A 19,033-nucleotide genomic window follows, 5' to 3' on the forward strand; every position below is an offset into this window, starting at 1 on the left:
CATAGCGCGCCACCGAGTGGCGCGCTACGAGCTTGTAGGTCTGCTATTTTTGAAAAATCGAAGAACGACTGACATTTTTAGAATCTGATCTCAGGTCAGAATGGGTTCATCAGACCAGTGTGTGTCCAGTGGAAACCTCGTATGAATCTGATCTCAGGTCAGAATGGGTTAAGTAAAAACATTTGAGTACTTTTTCTTTTCCACCACACACTGGTATAGTCGGACTCACTGTGCTGGAAGGTGGGCCCGTTGTCGTTGACGTCCGCCAGGCTGACGGTGACGGTGGTGGAGGCCGAGTATCCACCGCTGAGGCCCAGCATGTCCTTCACCTGCACCACCACCAGGTACTCCTCCCTGGCCTCACGGTCCATGTTGGGCCACGACGTCACCACCATGCCTGCATGATGGGGGTGAATAGAACCAGAGGTCACCACCATGCCTTCATGGGGGGGAGAATAGAAGCAGAGGTCACCACCATGCCTTCATGAGGTGGGTGAATAGAACCAGAGGTCACCACCATGCCTGCATGAGGGAGAGAATAGAACCAGAGGTCACCACCATGCCTTCATGAGGGAGAGAATAGAAGCAGAGGTCACCACCATGCCTTCATGATGGGGGGAATAGAAGCAGAGGTCACCACCATGCCTTCATGAGGGAGAGAATAGAACCAGAGGTCACCACCATGCCTTCATGAGGGGGGTGAATAGAAGCAGAGGTCACCACCATGCCTTCATGAGGGGGGGAATAGAACCAGAGGTCACCACCATGCCTTCATGAGGGGGGTGAATAGAACCAGAGGTCACCACCATGCCTTCATGAGGGGGGTGAATAGAACCAGAGGTCACCACCATGCCTTCATGAGGGGGGGGAATAGAACCAGAGGTCACCACCATGCCTTCATGAGGGGGGGGCATAGAAGCAGAGGTCACCACCATGCCTTCATGAGGGAGAGAATAGAAACAGAGGTCACCACCATGCCTTCATGAGGGGGGGGGAATAGAACCAGAGGTCACCACCATGCCTTCATGAGGGGGGTGAATAGAACCAGAGGTCACCACCATGCCTTCATGATGGGGGTGAATAGAACCAGAGGTCACCACCATGCCTGCATGAGGGGGGGAATAGAACCAGAGGTCACCACCATGCCTTCATGAGGGGGGGGAATAGAACCAGATAATTTGTGAAATTAGTTTTTGTGCATAGTTCCCATTGTGTAATTGTTTTCTGAGAAAAGGCAGGAAAATAAATAAAGTTTGAGTGCTTTTACCACAAAATAGTACAGAATCTGGGTTTCTTCTGTGTGGATCTTAGATATTTACAAGCTTTACAAGCAAAACATTTATTACAATGTCCAAAAAATCTTTTCAGGATTTAAATTAAAAAACAGTGCCACATTTCTAAGCCTGCAGATCTGCTACTTAATTCTTACTTAAAAAAACACAAAGGGTTAGAATATGCAGAATGATACCGATAGCTATACCACAACAACAACAACACAATGTGAAGAAACACAAATTTAAGATTTAAAGATAAACATTTAAATCCCATATCCCTAAACTACTTTACCTTCTTTACTATTTTAAAAATAAGTTTTGAATAGTTCAACCAGCCGGTCTACATCGACACGTTGTGAGCTTGTAGATTGGCTATTTTTACTATTCAAAAATGTTTTTTCAAAATAGTAAAAATAGTTTTAGGGATAAGGGCTTTATAGCATGGGGGCGAAAATAGATTCAACCATGTCTTCGTCAGCGGTATATTATGCACACCTGTCTTTGGCTCCACCGAGAAGTAGGGCTCCCCCTGCAGGATGGAGTAGATCAGTTTTGCGTTGTTTCCGAACAGCGGGTCGTCAGCATCTGTGGCCGTCACCTGGGCCACGGTGGTCCCTGCGGGTTGGGGGGAATCACAGAGTGAGCTCAGCCGAGCAGAGAGCGTGCCAGACCAGGGAGAAATAAAGTGATTATGCTGCCATGAGTCCCCGCAGGGCTCTGCATGTCTGTCTGGCACAGAGGGAGGAGTGGGGGGGCAGATAGCTGGATTGGGGGGGGTGTGGTGGGGTTAAAGGAGAATTTCAGACTCGAAGGCTTTTCTTACCTTTATTTGTAGTTGTTACGTCCCCACCAAAGAGGTCCAGGTGTTATTTTGTGCAAAAGTGCATTATTGGCTATTTCCCCTATACCATAAGACCTCAATGAATTTAATTAAATTGGATTGAATTGGATTGGATTGGATTGGATTGGATTGGATTGGATTGAATTGAATTGAATTGAATTGGGCATTGGGTTTTAGTGCTAATTCGGTTATTTTCATCACTCAAAAATCTATATTTTGCCCTCCTATATACAGGTTTAATGTTTGTTTTTAGTTCAATGTTTGTTTTACATAATCATGTTGTAAGATAAGAGCGTCCCTCACTTCACACAGGTGTGATTTTTTATATTTATATTTTTATATCCTCTCTTCATAATGTAAATAGTATCCCAAGCAGCACACTTTACTACTTATTTAGATGGGAATAGAGCGTCGCAGTCCCGGCCCCTACCAGGGCCCAGGAAATTATTCCCCCTTCATTTTCCTCATAGACATTTCAAAAAGTATTATATTTAAAGACCTTTTAAGCCTCGTACAAAGCCAACTCGAGTTGTGACAAATCATGACAACAAACACAATTTTTTTGGGCCGAACAAAGAATTAGAAAGAAGAAGTAGGCCTATAAATACCTTATACCTAGATGCTTATGGAACTAAATGCTTTTAAAATCTGCTAATTTATCTTCTGTTCTGTCTGTATAGATTATTATAATATGTTGGAAAATCATTTCAACGGTATGCACTGTAGAAAATAGCCAAATAGCCTATATGTGACACAGGCCAGCACTTTGGTCCTCAACTCGCCAGCATGAAATGGTCGAAATGGTCGAAATAAAATCGTTTTTTTTTTTTGCAAGCTCACAGCACGTCACAATTGGACACATTGTAGATCGACTATACCGATCTTGTTTTGCCTACATTGTCATTGGGACGGCATGTTGAGATTGGTTAACACCAAACCAGGCAATGTTGAGTTTTTGTCATGTAAACAAACTGTATTATGCACCTTCAACCCCTTCTACAGTAACATAAGTGATGCCCATGTACAGTACAACATGCAGCACTGTTTAACAAATAATTATGAATAAGTAAACTGAAACTGAAACGGTCCTACCAATAGGCTACTCATCATTTCCGATAACATTATTTATATAATATATTATTTATCTCTCAAACAGGAAATTTGTCAATACAAATATTACATGTATGCGCCGTCTTGTGAAGCCTCCTTTATTAACTGTGTCCGTGGACATGATGATGAATGCAGCCAAGCAATTATGGTTTCCTTATGAAGAAAACCTATGTGCGCTTCTCTAATTACTACACTGCGTAACTAATACAAGTATTTGTGTGTTTTAAGCAGAGACTATTCCAGAGCCTAGGGGCAGCCACAGTAAAAGCACGGTCTCCCCTGGTTTTAAGTAGGGCTGTTTTGGGGGTCAATAGTGAGAGGTGCGCTGACCTCAGGGCTCTGACCGGCTTATGGTGTTGAAGTAGTTCTGCCAAGTAAGAGGGGGCCAGTCCATTGATTTTTTTTCGGTTTCTCCTGCACAGCCTCCCACTGAGGCTGTGCAGGTGTGCGTGACATACAGCCTCTCAAGCCTCGCTGTGACATCTCTCTTGCCCGGTTCACCTGCTTCTCTCTCTCTCTCTCTCTAGAGCTCAGTAGACTCAATATGACTTCTGTCTATGCCCCCCTACCCTGCGCACGTGCACACACACACACACACACACACACACACACACACACACACACACACACACACACACACACACACACACACACACACACACACACACACACACACACACACACACACACACACACACACACACACACACACACACACACACACACACACACACACACACACACACACACACACACACACACACACCCCTACTAAAATATTCTCTCTTTAGAGTCAAACGCATTATGATTTATTGCGAGAGATATTATACTGCAAAAAAGCAGATTACATATAAATTGAAATGGTAATGTCTGCGCTTTGAAAGGCCAGTAGTTATAATAACATTATTTAAGAAGCAGAAACAGTATAACCCATATGAAAAGGCAGTCAGAGCTACAAGATGCGCCTCAAGGCCTATAGCTTTGCCAATACTTTAGAATCCTGCGAGGGGACAGCAGTGCAGTTAAACATTCAAATTCCTCCGGTCCTCATTGTGCGGACTGAAGATAACGTGGAGAATTATTCAGAATGGGCATCTTGGATGCTGGAAGGGAAGTATCGTGATTGCATTATTTCTATTATTTTCTTTCTATTCTTTTTAGGGCAATTTTTTTCTTTTTCTTAGCTGCTTGTTTGGGAGACCTTACTAGTCAGGAAAGTGTATAAGTAAGCTGTTAAGCCATGAGGCGTATAGGGCCCATCTCCTATCTCTGTAGTGTGAGGGAGATGTACAAGTACACCCCCTGGACATGATTATACAAGTATACCGACCCTGACCTCTCAATCTCGAACGCCATGTAAAAAAAGGTCATTCAATTATCCTTCCACCACCGTAGAAACATAGTCAAGATCGAGCCCTTCCTATCCACCCCCGACTCGATTATTGCAACTCCAAGTATACCTGTCTCTCCAATAAGTCCATCCATGAACGCCTACAACTAGTGCAGGATGCTGCAGGCCGAGTCCTGACTGGCACAGAGTCCTGACTGGCACAAGACAACATGACCACATCTCGCCAATGCTGGCCTCCCTACATTAGCTTCTAATCAACCTCAGAATTGATTTAAAATTTCCTGGCGGTCAATGACTTAATTATTCCAGCAAAGACATTTTTACAGTATGATTGAACCCAATTACTATTCAATAAACAAGTATGTGTAGAATGTTTACCTCAGTGATTGGTGTTGATAGTATTGTAGAGCTTCCTTCGTTCAATTTGACATCCCAAAATAGGCTCTATGCACATACGCCATTTTGGAAAGAACTTAATTGGGCCCCTTCCATACTTCCTTCACAGGTGTGTTACCGATGATACTAAGCCTAGATTATAGTTTCATCGGTAAATGCTAAATGCCTAAATTGTAAATTGGTAACTACTGTGAAGGAAGTAAGGAAGGGGCCCGGAAGTAAGAAGATGTATTCTGTGTGCATAGAGCTTATTGCAACTAAGTGCAAATACCAGGCCCTTGTGGCTGACTTTTAAATCTTAATTTAATGAAAAGGGAAAGGGTGCTATTTTGTAAGGGACTGAAAACCGAGGAAAAGGAAACTAAGTCACTCTTCTGGTGAAAAAAGTTAAAGGAGCATTCAGTGATTTGGAGAAAAAAAAACAGTCGGCCCCGCTCCCACTCGATCATGATTGGAGGAAGGCGCCCCCTCTCATCCTGATTGGATGAAGGCTGGCTAATCTTAGCCAAAAACGAAACCTACGTTCTTTTGACCCCAGGGGTTAACTGGGAATAGGGAGTAAGTCCTTATGGTCTCTATAGTAGGGAGGATTATCCCAAAAATATATACATTTGAATTAAGTTAAATCACTGAATATCCCTTTAAGTTGAGGTGGCTAGTAGAAGAAAACTAGTAGAAATGTTAAAACTCAGTTAAACCCCCTTTTCATTTCTACTATGAACTAGCCACCTCAATAAAGGCATGGTCTTAACATATTATTCAATTATGATAGCACACCAAGGTCAGCCCTCGAGCGTAAAGAGGATTTGGGAGGTTGATTTAAATCAATCCTTTACCGACAGTGAATGAAAGATGATTCTACAGAAATCAAAGAAGATGTCCCGTGAACTTAGAACCAGATTAGTTCAATTTAAAATAATGAATAGAGTCTACTGGACTCCGACAAGATTGTTCAAGGCTAAGCTCAGAGATAGTCCGGTTTGCTGGAGGTGTGATGAGGACCCCGGTACACTTATTCATGTATTGTGGGAGTGCCCTAGGGTACAGACGCTATGGTGTGCTATTCATGAGAATATAATGCAAATCACAAACCAGGATATTCCTTATACACCGGCTCTCTTTATTCTGGGTGATCCATCGCCATTAAAACACCTTCCCGCACTTCTAGCTGACTGGATTCATACAGCATTAATGGTGGGCAGGAAAATCATTGTTAAGGAAAGGATTTGCCTCCAGCACATGTATGGTTCACTCAGCTTGGTATTGTGGCTAGAGGTTATCCTTTAAGATGAATAATCAGTTGGATAAATATGATCTGAAGTGGGACGTGTTCCTCAGTCATGTTGAAGGTCCTTTGGTGTGATCCATGGTCAGGCAATGCCCTTTTGATTGTTTATTGTATTAGTATACATATGATACGGTTGATGATGCTGCGTGTTTGGTCGTGTAAACTAATTTAAACTTTAAATTTGATTTATTTTTATTTTTTATTTGTTTATCTTGTCTATCCTTGTTTTATATTGTTTCTGTGTTCATACATAATTTCCATTAATACGTATTCATACAGAGGAACCAAAACGGAATCAAAATTTTGGTTCCATTTGTACACTCTCAGAGTTAAATTAACATAGATTTTACAATACACATTGGGGTCCCAGAGATAGAAAAGCCATTAAATGGGGGTCCATAGCCTAATGCACGACTGGGGTGGTCAATCGTTGAAATTAAAATGGTTTAGAATCACTGCCAGAGACGTGAAATTTGTCAAATGGGGGTCCGCGGGCAAATAGTTTTTGGGGGTCCTTGACATGAAAACGTTCGAGAAACACTGACCTATGGGACACATCTCAGAAACACTGACCTATGGGACACATCAGAAACACTGACCTATGGGACACATCTCTGAGAAACACTGACCTATGGGACACATCTCCAAACACTGACCTATGGGACACATCTCTGAGAAACACTGACCTATGGGACACATCTCAGAAACACTGACCTATGGGACACATCAGAAACACTGACCTATGGGACACATCTCAGAAACACTGACCTATGGGACACATCAGAAACACTGACCTATGGGACACATCTCTGAGAAACACTGACCTATGGGACACATCTCAGAAACACTGACCTATGGGACACATCTCTGAGAAACACTGACCTATGGGACACATCTCAGAAACACTGACCTATGGGACACATCAGAAACACTGACCTATGGGACACATCTCCAAACACTGACCAATGGGCACATCTCAGAAACACTGACCTATGGGACACATCTCTGAGAAACACTGACCTATGGGACACATCAGAAACACTGACCTATGGGACACATCTCTGAGAAACACTGACCTATGGGACACATCTCAGAAACACTGACCTATGGGACACATCAGAAACACTGACCTATGGGACACATCTCAGAAACACTGACCTATGGGACACATCAGAAACACTGACCTATGGGACACATCTCTGAGAAACACTGACCTATGGGACACATCAGAAACACTGACCTATGGGACACATCTCTGAGAAACACTGACCTATGGGACACATCAGAAACACTGACCTATGGGACACATCTCAGAAACACTGACCTATGGGACACATCTCAGAAACACTGACCTATGGGACACATCAGAAACACTGACCTATGGGACACATCTCAGAAACACTGACCTATGGGACACATCAGAAACACTGACCTATGGGACACATCTCTGAGAAACACTGACCTATGGGACACATCAGAAACACTGACCTATGGGACACATCTCGTAACAGAAACACTGACCTATGGGACACATCAGAAACACTGACCTATGGGACACATCTCAGAAACACTGACCTATGGGACACATCTCGTAACAGAAACACTGACCTATGGGACACATCAGAAACACTGACCTATGGGACACATCTCGGGCACGCTGGAGACGTAGGGCTCGTTCTGGAACACAGGGGCGTTGTCGTTGATGTCCTGCACCTTGATGATGAACTCCGACTGGGGCTCCACCGGCTCCGAGGACCTCCGGTTGATGGCCTGGGCCTGGAGGACGTAGAAGGCCTTGGCCTCGCGGTCCAGCCTCGCCAGCGTGCGGATCTCACCGGAGTACTCGTCGATCTCGAAGACGTCTCCCGCTCCCTCCCCCGACAGGATGTACTTGATGGTGAACTCGTCTTGGTCGTAGTCGGACTTGAGCTGTGTGGAAGGAGAGAGAGAGACGGAACATTACGACAGGGAACGGTGTTTATGAACAAGTGACCCGATAACAGTAACCGCGTCAATGGATCGACTTTAAGTCCAAGTATATCAATAATGCGAACAGCAAAATATCATATCGTTTGACTTTGTATCGCATTGAATTGTTTTGCAATGCAAATTATCAATACTAAGTACTTGTCCATTGTATTTTGCAATGTTTTAAAATAAACTTTTCAAATACAATGTATTTGCTAGAGAATAACTGTTTACTTATTTACATCCAGGAAGGATAAGGCTGACCTCGACTAGTCGAATAGTCGACTAATGGATCGAAACTTAGTCAACTTTATTTTTTTTTTGTATCATTCCATCTGGGCTGTGCTTCGTGTCTGATTTAACAAATACTTGCTTGGCTACTCCCAATAAATCATGATACATATTCTATTTTTGGCAAACCTCCTTTGAGCAGAACCTCACCTGCTGGGCTCAATCTGGCTATAAAGGATCCTTTCGCTACATAAATAAATTGCTCACAAAGCCTGGGGAAAAAAATACCTCACAAGTGTGGAAAGGAAACACTTTGAACCGTTCGCACATACCAGTCGATAACAAGTACGTAACATCGCATACCACTTATGTTTACCACACCGTATGTTTGTCAAGAATATGTCCCTACTCCCTTTCTTATTATTTTAATATTTTTTAATGGAATATTAATTAGGGGTCTTATATGATTTATTTCTTTTTTTATAGGTACACCCACAGTTGTCACTGCCAGCACGTCAAATGCAGCAGCCCCACAGTTTTCTCAGAAGAAACTGGATTTTTGGATCTTTGGAGCTCTATGTTCGTTTGTTTTCTCTCTTTTTTTATTTGATGTAATCATGGTGATGTAAAAGTAATGGTTGGTAGCAGCATCAATTAGATGTTTTTTTAAATGATAGATAGGGGCATGTATCAATAAGATTTATCTTCTTCCTGCTCCTTTTATTTTCTGTTATAGAATATGAAAAAGTACAAAGTAAAATGAATATAATCATGTAAAACCATAACTGAAATAAATAAATATGAAATGAAATGAAATGAAATTTTAGGCCACCAAGAAAAGAAAAAGAGAAAATAGGAAAGCAACTGGTTGGAATAACCTTCCACGCGCTACGTCCAACCGGGGAAACTCCCCCCGTCAGGTGAAAAGAAGCGGCTTGGACTCCTCATGAATGGAAGGAAGCATGAGGCCAGTCCATTGCTCTTCCCAGGTTGGCAGAGGGGGTGTAGCGCATTGGTTGAGAAAGAAATCGTGGGATAAAAATGTCAGTCATGAGTCATGACTGAGTCATCATGCATGCAGTAAATGAGAAATACACTTCCACAAGGGCAGAGATTTCTAAATTAATAACCACTTGTGAAGCAGTCCGCTTGAGACGAACAAAGACTGCAGGAGCAGACAACCCGTAACACTCCAAAATTCTTGTAGGTAAGATATGATGTTGAAAGAAGAAAGTGCCAGCACTGAATGAATGTCCTTTTATCCTTTTATCCTGTTTAATTAGACCTGAGGACGATTCACAAATCTTTTCTAAATCAGACAGTTTTCTGAAAAGCCCATGTTTCTATATCAGTGGTTCTCAAACATTTTCATGTCAAGGACCCACATAATTATATGTATGTGTACTAGGGTGACCCCCATCTGAAAATATGTTCTTCCAGGGACGATTTAAAAAAATTGCAGATCTACAAGCTCGTAGCGTGTAGATCTGCTATTTTTCAATAGCTAAAGTATAACATAATGCTTAAAACACCAAAAGGGGGTTCCCGCCCAGAATGGGTTAATTATCTCTGACGAGCCAACGTTGTCAGCGTTGACAACCAGTGTTGCAGTGCTACTTTTAGAAGTGGGGGGGGCTGTTGACAACGCTGAGGAAGGACCACCTGCATGGCCGAAACGCGTCCGTTGACTCGTCAGAAGTAATGACACATGTGAAAAGGACATTCATTGAGTGCTGGCATTGACGACAGATATTTGGACTTCACTGGCAATGGAGGCATAATATATGTGCACTTCATTACGGAGGATGGCCATTGGAATGTTTTGTGTTAGATAGAACACGTCCTCAACTGTCACTTCCAGTCATCCCGGTTCTCCATAATATATCTGGCCAGCTCGTTGGTGCTTTGCACTCCTGCGTCGTTCTTGAGTACATCCACATATGTTAATGTGGGACATCCTTGTGACCGGTGTCCGTGTGTTAGTTCCCATAGCACTGGTTTGCTGGCTGGCAGCTCTTGGTGTCTTTGGCAGTGTCCTGCTAGTCTCATTCTCCCGGCTGCTATTTTCTGGCACACCCATGGCATTCCATCAAAGGCCTACAGATTATTGTGTACTCTTGCTGATGTTAAATATTGCACACAGCATGTCTGGTGTAGCAGACTTCTGCAGGGTTGACTTCTAGGGTCCAGCATTCACTGTCATAAAACACACAGCAGATAACACTGGCAGAGAATATTTCTGATTGGGCCATTCCACGCAATAAGGTAGTTTCAACAAATATCGTTAACTGCACTGTCTGATGAGATGAGAGTGAAGACCCGTCATGGGGGAATTAAAAGATTTCAGTGCACTGTGCCTACACATGTCGCGACCGCAGGTCGCGACCTGTGTAGGCACAATGCAAGGAATAAATGCATTCGCCATGTATCCGAAGGAAGTCTGATCCAATCACTTTTAGATTTCTCCAGTTTAATCCTGAGTTTAAGTTTTTTAGTGTTCAAGATCTAATTTTAGGCATGTTTAAGCCTCGAGGAAAATCCGTGTGTTTTTCATTAAAACGTCTTTGTCCTACTGTCCAGTTAGGATTGTGTTGAAGTCCAGCGCATTTTAGAGCTCCAATGCCGTGCGCCATAAAATGTTGCACCAATCTTGTGGTTGTCTTTTTGGCATTGTTAATATTGTATCTGTGTCGTCCCAGCCTAGTACCTATTGTTTTACCTGTCTCTCCGACATATTGTAAACCACATTTTTCACATGTGATTAAATAAATGCAGTTGCTGGTTCTGGCTGTTATTTGTTGTTTAATCTCCAAGACGCGTTTTGTGGTTCTATTTTTTACTAATTGTTTGGGTTTGAAGTATTCTGGTCCCTGGCGTGCTGGTGTGTTGATTTCTTTTAGCTTGCTGTGTACTAGATAATCTTTAAGGTTTTTATTTTTTCTGTAGGCCGATATAATTTTATAATCTTTTAGAAGATCGTCTGTTCGGTTCTCAAAATTCCTTTTTATTCTGTTGTTGGCTAGTGTGCTCTGTGTTGAATAACTGGTTATCAGGGCCAATTTGGGGCCTGTATCTCGCACTTTTATTTCTAAGAAGGTTTTTTGGGCTTTCCGGAGGAAGGTCCTAGTGTATCCTCTTAGTCTGAGGGCATTAAATAGAGTTTTACAAGCTATTTTGAAATCACTTCTTTGCGTGCAAATCCTATGGAATCTTAGTAGTTGTGATTTGACTATTCCTGTGTAGGAGTGTGTCGGGTGGAATGACGTTTTGTGTAATAGGGCGTGAGTGTCTGTTTCTTTAAAGAATACTTTTAAGTCTAGTTTCCCATTTGTGTTAAAGTTTGGGCCCTTGAAGATTGTTACATCAAGAAAGTCAATCCTTTCCGTGTGTGTCACATATTTTATCGTTATGGATCTATGATGGCTATTTAAAACATCAATAAATTCCTGGAATTCTTCTTGGCTATGTTCCCATATTCCAAATATATCATCTAGAAATCTATAGTAATGTGTCGGTTTAAGTCTGCATTTTTCTAGTGCGGTCTGTTCCCATATGCTCATGTAAATGTTTGCATAAGATGGTGCAAATCTCTTTCCCATGGCCGTGCCTTTGATTTGTAAATAGAATTTGTTGTTAAAGGAAAAATCATTCTGGGTTAGATTTAAGTCTAGTAATTGGAGTATTTCCTCCTCTGGTCGACTTGTGTCTGGGTATTTACTAAAGACTTCCCTGACTGCTTGGAGTCCTGATTCTGTTTCAATGTTTGTGTAGAGGCTGTCTATATCTATTGAAAATAGAAGGGCCTCCTTTCCTACTTTAATAGCTTTAATTTTGTCCACAAAATCGTAAGTGTCTTTTATAAAACTGGGGTGTTTTATCGACAGTGGTTTCAGGAAATATTCAATAAACTCTGCTGTCTGATACGTCTCGCTGCCACAGTCCGACACAATTGGTCTCCCGGGTGGAATTTCATATGGTATTGTCCATGAATCCGGGCTTTTGTGTATTTTTGGTAAAAGATAAAATATCCTAGCCCGTGGGCTATCCTGTCCTATTAAGTATTGGTGTTGTTTGGCGTTTATGTGCCTTTTGTCCTTATATATGTGCACTTCATTACGGAGGATGGCCATTGGAATGTTTTGTGTTAGATAGAACACGTCCTCAACTGTCACTTCCAGTCATCCCGGTTCTCCATAATATATCTGGCCAGCTCGTTGGTGCTTTGCACTCCTGCGTCGTTCTTGAGTACATCCACATATGTTAATGTGGGACATCCTTGTGACTGGTGTCCGTGTGTTAGTTCCCATAGCACTGGTTTGCTGGCTGGAAGCTCTTGGTGTCTTTGGCAGTGTCCTGCTAGTCTCATTCTCCCGGCTGCTATTTTCTGGCACACCCATGGCATTCCATCAAAGGCCTACAGATTCTTGTGTACTCTTGCTGATGTTAAATATTGCACACAGCATGTCTGGTGTAGCAGACTTCTGCAGGGTTGACTTCTAGGGTCCAGCATTCACTGTCATAAAACACACAGCAGATAACACTGGCAGAGAATATTTCTGATTGGGCCATTCCACGCAATAAGGTAGTTTCTATTGTCCATGACAATGCAACAAATATCGTTAACTGCACTGTCTGATGAGATGAGAGTGAAGACCCGTCATGGGGGGGGGAGTGCCACAATTTACAGCTGTGCATCAACACTGTCCTCAAGCAACAAGATACTGTGATGTGTCTTGCACATGTGCAAAGGCCACCACAGGGCTTGCAGAAAGACAGAACTAGACAGTGGCAGACCATAAACTTGGTCAAGGCGGTGTGGCTCGCTGGAATTCCCCCATTACGATGCTCAAGGGCGCGGTAGAGCAGAGAGTGCCCGTTGCTGCTGTGCCGTCAGATTTAAGTTTCAGTAAAAAAGTCAGATTGCAAACTTGACCTCACAACAGCCCAGTGGAGGAGAACAGCAGAAGACATAGTTAGGCCAATTCACCCCTTTTGCAACCAGAGCTTATTTTAATGATGTTTAAAAGACACAATAAATACTTTCCTGGGGATTGTATGTGTGTAATGTGTTTTTTCTTTAAAAAAAAAAAAGGGGGGGGGGGGGGGGGGGTGGTGCAAATTCTGTTATCTACGACGATCTATGATGATAGCAAGGTCATTAAAACCATTAACCCATTCTGAACGGGAACCCATTTTGGGGTTAGCATCGTGTTATGCTTTAGCTATTGAAAAATAGCAGACCTACAAGCTCGTAGCGCGCCACCGAGTGGCGCGCTACGAGCTTGTAGGTCTGCTATTTTTGAAAAATCGAAGAGCGACTGACATTTTTAGAATCTGATCTCGGGTCAGAATGGGTTGATCAGACCAGTGTGTCTCCAGTGGAAACCTCGTATGTATCTGATCTCAGGTCAGAATGGGTTAAGGCAACACCGACCCAGGAGCTTGACAGACACTTCCCAGTGTTATCTTGTCAGTTTGTTGTCGTAAGTGGGCCTTGTTCCTTTCTATACCTCCATCTTGCGCCACCCTTACCCCTTATCTCTAAACGTATTTGACATTTTTTACTATTTTGAAAAACATTTTAAAATAGTTCAACTAGCCGATCTACACGGAGACATTGTGAGCTTGTAAGATCGGCTATTTGAACTATTTTAAAAGTTTTTTTTAAATAGTAAAAACTTGCAAACTTGAATAGACCGCTTGAGCTTATAGACCTGCGATGTTGGAGGCGGGGACACACCAGAACACAACCTTATTATAAATCCTCAGCTATACCTGTCCGATAACGCGTGGAGTCGGGTCCTCCTCTGGGACGAAAAGCTGCTTCCAGATCCAGCCTCTCTTCATGCGACGGTGCAGATGATGGGCAGACTCGTGTGCCAGCTGATGCACTACTTCCACACCTCTGGTTCCCCTCGTGATGTCACTCCACACCCAGCCTGGGATCAGAGAAAGCACGATCCCCAGGGCCAGGACGCTGGGCGAAGTCATTCTCACTGAGGAGGGTCCTTGCATTTCCTCTCCTCCTCCTCCTCCTCTTCCCATGAGCGAGTCCACAGAAGAAACGGCTGTCACTGCTGGTCCGATGGAGCGTCCATCCCTGCGTTCAGGAGTATGTGACTCATGACCGTATGAAGGCCAATGTCTGCCATTATGTCCTGATCATCCGCTCTCTGTACATGTCCGCATCTCTCTGAAAGAAAGTGAATGAATGCATGGATTTCAGTTTGAAGGAATAGGTCACACACTCATACAGTACTTTCTATCAATTACACACCCCATGAAGCCTTGGATTCACAGCGATTGTATTTTATTGTATCGCATTCCTATAAGGCAATGACTGAGTCAATACCTAAGTCAATACCTAAGACCTAAGTCTCCTTATACCCAAGTCTCCTTCCACGTCTTCTACTTTGCAATTAAGTCTCCTTAGGCATGTCGCTGACTATTTCGTTGCCATATTATGCATATGTTTGTGCTACGTGTGTGTGTGAGAGTGTACAAATGTGTACACTCTCAGAGGTACAGACCTGTTATGGTAATTCAGGACTATATAGCTACGTGTGTGTTTCTGGTAATATTATTGTCCACACATTGTGTATGTCCGTGGCAAAAATAATGAGAATAATGTTGACAAAAATGTCTACCACAACAAGCCAGCATAGCGATGACCTCTGCAGGCCTTCATGGATTTGACATACGCTGAATCTGTCAGCAGGGGCATTCAGAACGAGTATACTGTACATGGTTGGTAGTGGGAATGAAAACATACGCGCCCCACAGGAAGAGGAGGGCTGAGCGCGGGCCAACCGGGCCAACATCCTGTTATCCACTTGCAGCCTGCCTCCAGAGGCAAATTAGAAGGAAACAAACAGAGGGTGCTGTTTTACTTTTCTTTTTGCCAGAATGGGTTTCCAGATTGTGTTACAATTTACAATTAAGGCATTTAGCAGACGCTCTTAATCCAGAGCGATTTACAGTAGGCAAGAACAAAACATGGTAATGCATCAAATACATAAAAATAGTCATCAAGAATCATACAAATTAAAGCTAAGAACCAACAGTGGAATATTATAGGAAATAATTTATATCTGAATGCATCTATGTATCTGATGTTTTATATTGTATGTAAATATACCAGAAGAGGATGTGTCTTGCGGTTGACCTATGTGTTGTCGAATAAAGAATGGGCCTTGTGCATCATGTATAATTCACTTACTAGGATGTACACATTATTATAACTCAGTTAACCATAGGGTAACGCAAACATGTCAGACTAATTGGCCCCACACACACACACACACACACACACACACACACACACACACACACACACACACACACACACACACACACACACACACACACACACACACACACACACACACACACACACACACACACACACACACACAAATAAAATACTATAGTAGTATACTGAGTATACTACAACATCCTCAAGCCTCGTCTTTTCAACCTGCTGGCCATCAGCAGGTTGAAAAGACGAGGCGTATGCAGGCGTATGCATTTGCATACGCCTGTAGGGCAAGTGCTACGGGCTATAAGATGTAGTCTGAAGAAGTGGGTTTTCACACTACGGCGGGAGATTGGGAGTGAGTCTGCAGTTCTGATTGCAATGGGAAGTGCATTCCATTGTTTTGGAGCCAGAAGGGAGAAGACTTATTACAGCAGACTGAAGCTTTAGCCAGTTTCAACCTCGACAAACACCAATGTAAATGCTGAGCACATAGCATCCCCTGCACTGTAATCATCATAATCATTACAACTTAAAACTAATTCAGACAAGCCACCACGAAGAGCACAACAACAACAACATGTACAACATATAGCAATATAGCCTCTGCTTACATGTTTACCTGCTGTTAAAGTAACGAAGTACTTGCACTCAAGTGTTGTATACTTTACTGGGATATTTCCAATTTCCAATCCTTTTTCTTTGGGTACTTTTTGGTTTTTCATGCCAATACTTTTGTACTTTTACTCAAATTAAATTCTGATTACCAGACATTTAGTTGGATTTGTACAGTATTTCTATACATTTGTGCTATTTTAAGTAAACAAAAAAGAAAATAGTAGCCCAATTCTACCACCACTGTGCAATAATAGCCTCCACTTACATGTGGAGAATATTGGACCCAATAATTTTCAATTCAATAACTGCAATCTTACACATACTGTATGTCATACTATTATTCTGATGCTTACAGTAGCTTATTCTGTTGTCACCTGGGTCAAACGACTGTCTTCAGGTGGCCCATGCAGTGACCTGTGTTTTTTTTTTTTTAATGTTTTTTTTGTTGTTGTGGCTTTCGCCTTTATTTTATATTTTGTTATGGAGGGACATACAGTAGGCTGACAGGACATGGGGAGAGAGATGGGGGGGGGGAAGACATGCAGTAAAGGACGTCAGGATCGGGAGTCGAACCCGCGGCACACTGCAAGACTGGATTACCAGCCAAGGTGCCTGGACCGCTGAGCCGTGGCCCAGGCCCAGTGACCCCGTGTTTGTTATTGACATCTCATGTACTGTAACTAGAGCATTTAAATCACTCAGCTTGAATGCAAGTGTGACACACTCAGATGCCGTCGAGCTGCCCGAGTGGATTGATGGCTAATGGCTATGCCATGGCTGTTGTGTCATGCCATGGCTGTTGTGTCATGCCATGGCTGTTGTGCAATAAAAATGGACTCATCACATCGTCTGCCTGCGTCTCTCAACTTCCCCATGTAAGGCCTCAGTCACACATGAAAGACAGCATGTCTCCTCATGTGTCCTAGTCTGCACATACATAGACATCAAAGCGAGACATGCAGGTCAAAGCATTTCCGGGGGTCCTCAGCCAAAAACATTGAGAACCCCTAGCTGACCTAAATGATCTCAGCTCTTTGCACACAAAAGGAACGCTTTAAAAAGATACGACACATGTTTACATCGAGTGCAGATGCACGAATCCAACTATCCAAGGTCGTTTTATCTGATTTCTTTTTCCTTTTTTTTTTTGTTGCAGATCCTGCAACCTCGGATGAAGACAGCCCTCTGTTTAGGATTCAGACAAGACCTCACATTGTTTCCCGGGGCTGAGACGGACATGGCCTGAATGTCATTCCTCAAGTATGACACTGCTGCTGCCATGCAGCTGACTAATGACTACTGCTAATTAGATCAATGTCCAGCCAGACATGAAAAGCAGAGATGATTCTTCCGAGGGAACAAAAGAAAATAGCCCATTAAGACTAAATCAGTAAACTAAACTAAAAGATTCTAAATCGGTAGTTCTCAAACTTTCTCGTAATTCAAAATTATTCAAAACTTTTAAAACTCTTAAGTTACAAGATGTTTCAACAATGTTCAAAAATAGAAAAAAAGGGAGAAAATAGATGATAGAATTGATGCAAAAAAAGGCGAGACCAAGGCACTCTCGTATAGGAAAGTAATGCACTAATGCATTCGGAAAGTTAAAATGCACCATACGCGTTGAACTGCCTTCATCAGGGTGACTGTTGAAGTCACCCTGATGATCAAATTGAATTGAATTGAATTGAACTAGCAGATGTACAAGCTCTGCGCTTGTGTACGAGCTTGTGTATGCAATTTTCCAAAAGCCTAAAAGAAATCTAAAAAATAAAGATGAGGCAGATCCCGGTGTTAATGGGTTTAGCGGGACTCAGAATCCTAATGGGTTATAATCGATGCAGCAATTATATCGCACCTCAACACAGGGGGGGGGGGATCAAGGATGGAAGGACCATGAAAGTCAGTCAGGCACCACATTAGCCATTCCATAATGGTACCGGCACGACAGAATGTATTTTTAATATCCCTATTACATACAACTAACAACTTTTATAATACCGGTATATACAGTAAGGCTTGTGGATGAAATAAAGGAGGAAGATGTAAAAACACAGAGTATAGCGCACATCATACTGGTGCACTGCGTTCAAATTATTCAAATATTTAGAAAATATTCTCCATAGCACAGTGGATTTCAACCAGTGGTCCGGGGACCACCTGTGGGCCTTAAGGGGGGTTCCCTTCCCTGTGGTCCCCAGCTAAATGATGGAGAGTTTCATGCTAACCAAATGGGCCCTTATAGATCTTTTAACTTTCGTTTCGAACTTAGGCATTGCCTGCCCTACACTACTCCTTGCAGCCCATGGAATGCTGGGTGAAATGTCATGCTGGTTGTATCCTGACTGAGGACATACGCCTTGATTTTGTTGATGTAACTTTGCTGCACCTGAACTACTGTTAGTTATGTGAGTCCTTGTATGCCTTTCCTCTGTGTGGACATGAATACATTGTTAAAATGTTGTGCGTGTGCGCGCGTGTGTGTCACTCACTCGCGAGTGCAAGGATGTTTTTGAACATCAGCATAATCGTCTGTCTCAAACTGTTACTTTTCAGCATTCAAGTTCAAATCGATTGTAATAGTTCAATTTTAGTTAGTTTAGAAGTTTTAACCTTGGTATAGAGTGTTGTAAAAATACAATTCTGGCCACCATCAACGATAATGGCTCCGCTACAGCAGCTGCTTTAAAGTTTTCACCAT

General features: G+C 42.7%; 2 protein-coding genes across 3 annotated transcripts in view; both read right to left on the reverse strand.

Moving 5' to 3' along the window:
• Positions 1-19,033, reverse strand: part of LOC308336666 (glycogen debranching enzyme-like) — a 563,232-nt gene that overhangs the window by 399,475 nt on the left and 144,724 nt on the right. The gene's annotated exons all lie outside the window — the stretch shown is intronic.
• The window catches only part of cdh19 (cadherin 19, type 2), a 61,060-nt gene that overhangs the window by 32,910 nt on the left and 9,117 nt on the right, over positions 1-19,033 (reverse strand). For both annotated transcript variants that reach the window (XM_080793180.1, XM_080793181.1), the window contains exons 2-5: positions 14,235-14,652; positions 7,895-8,189; positions 1,770-1,889; positions 230-397 (exon numbers count right to left, since the gene is read on the reverse strand). In XM_080793180.1, the coding sequence (XP_080649306.1) occupies positions 230-397; positions 1,770-1,889; positions 7,895-8,189; positions 14,235-14,504 (853 nt within the window). In that variant the 5' untranslated portion in view covers positions 14,505-14,652. The remainder of the gene's footprint in view (positions 1-229; positions 398-1,769; positions 1,890-7,894; positions 8,190-14,234; positions 14,653-19,033) is intronic.

The sequence above is a fragment of the Protomyctophum bolini genome, assembly GCF_963924005.1.
Source record: "Protomyctophum bolini genome assembly, chromosome: 21".
In the NCBI taxonomy this organism is placed as follows: domain Eukaryota; kingdom Metazoa; phylum Chordata; class Actinopteri; order Myctophiformes; family Myctophidae; genus Protomyctophum; species Protomyctophum bolini.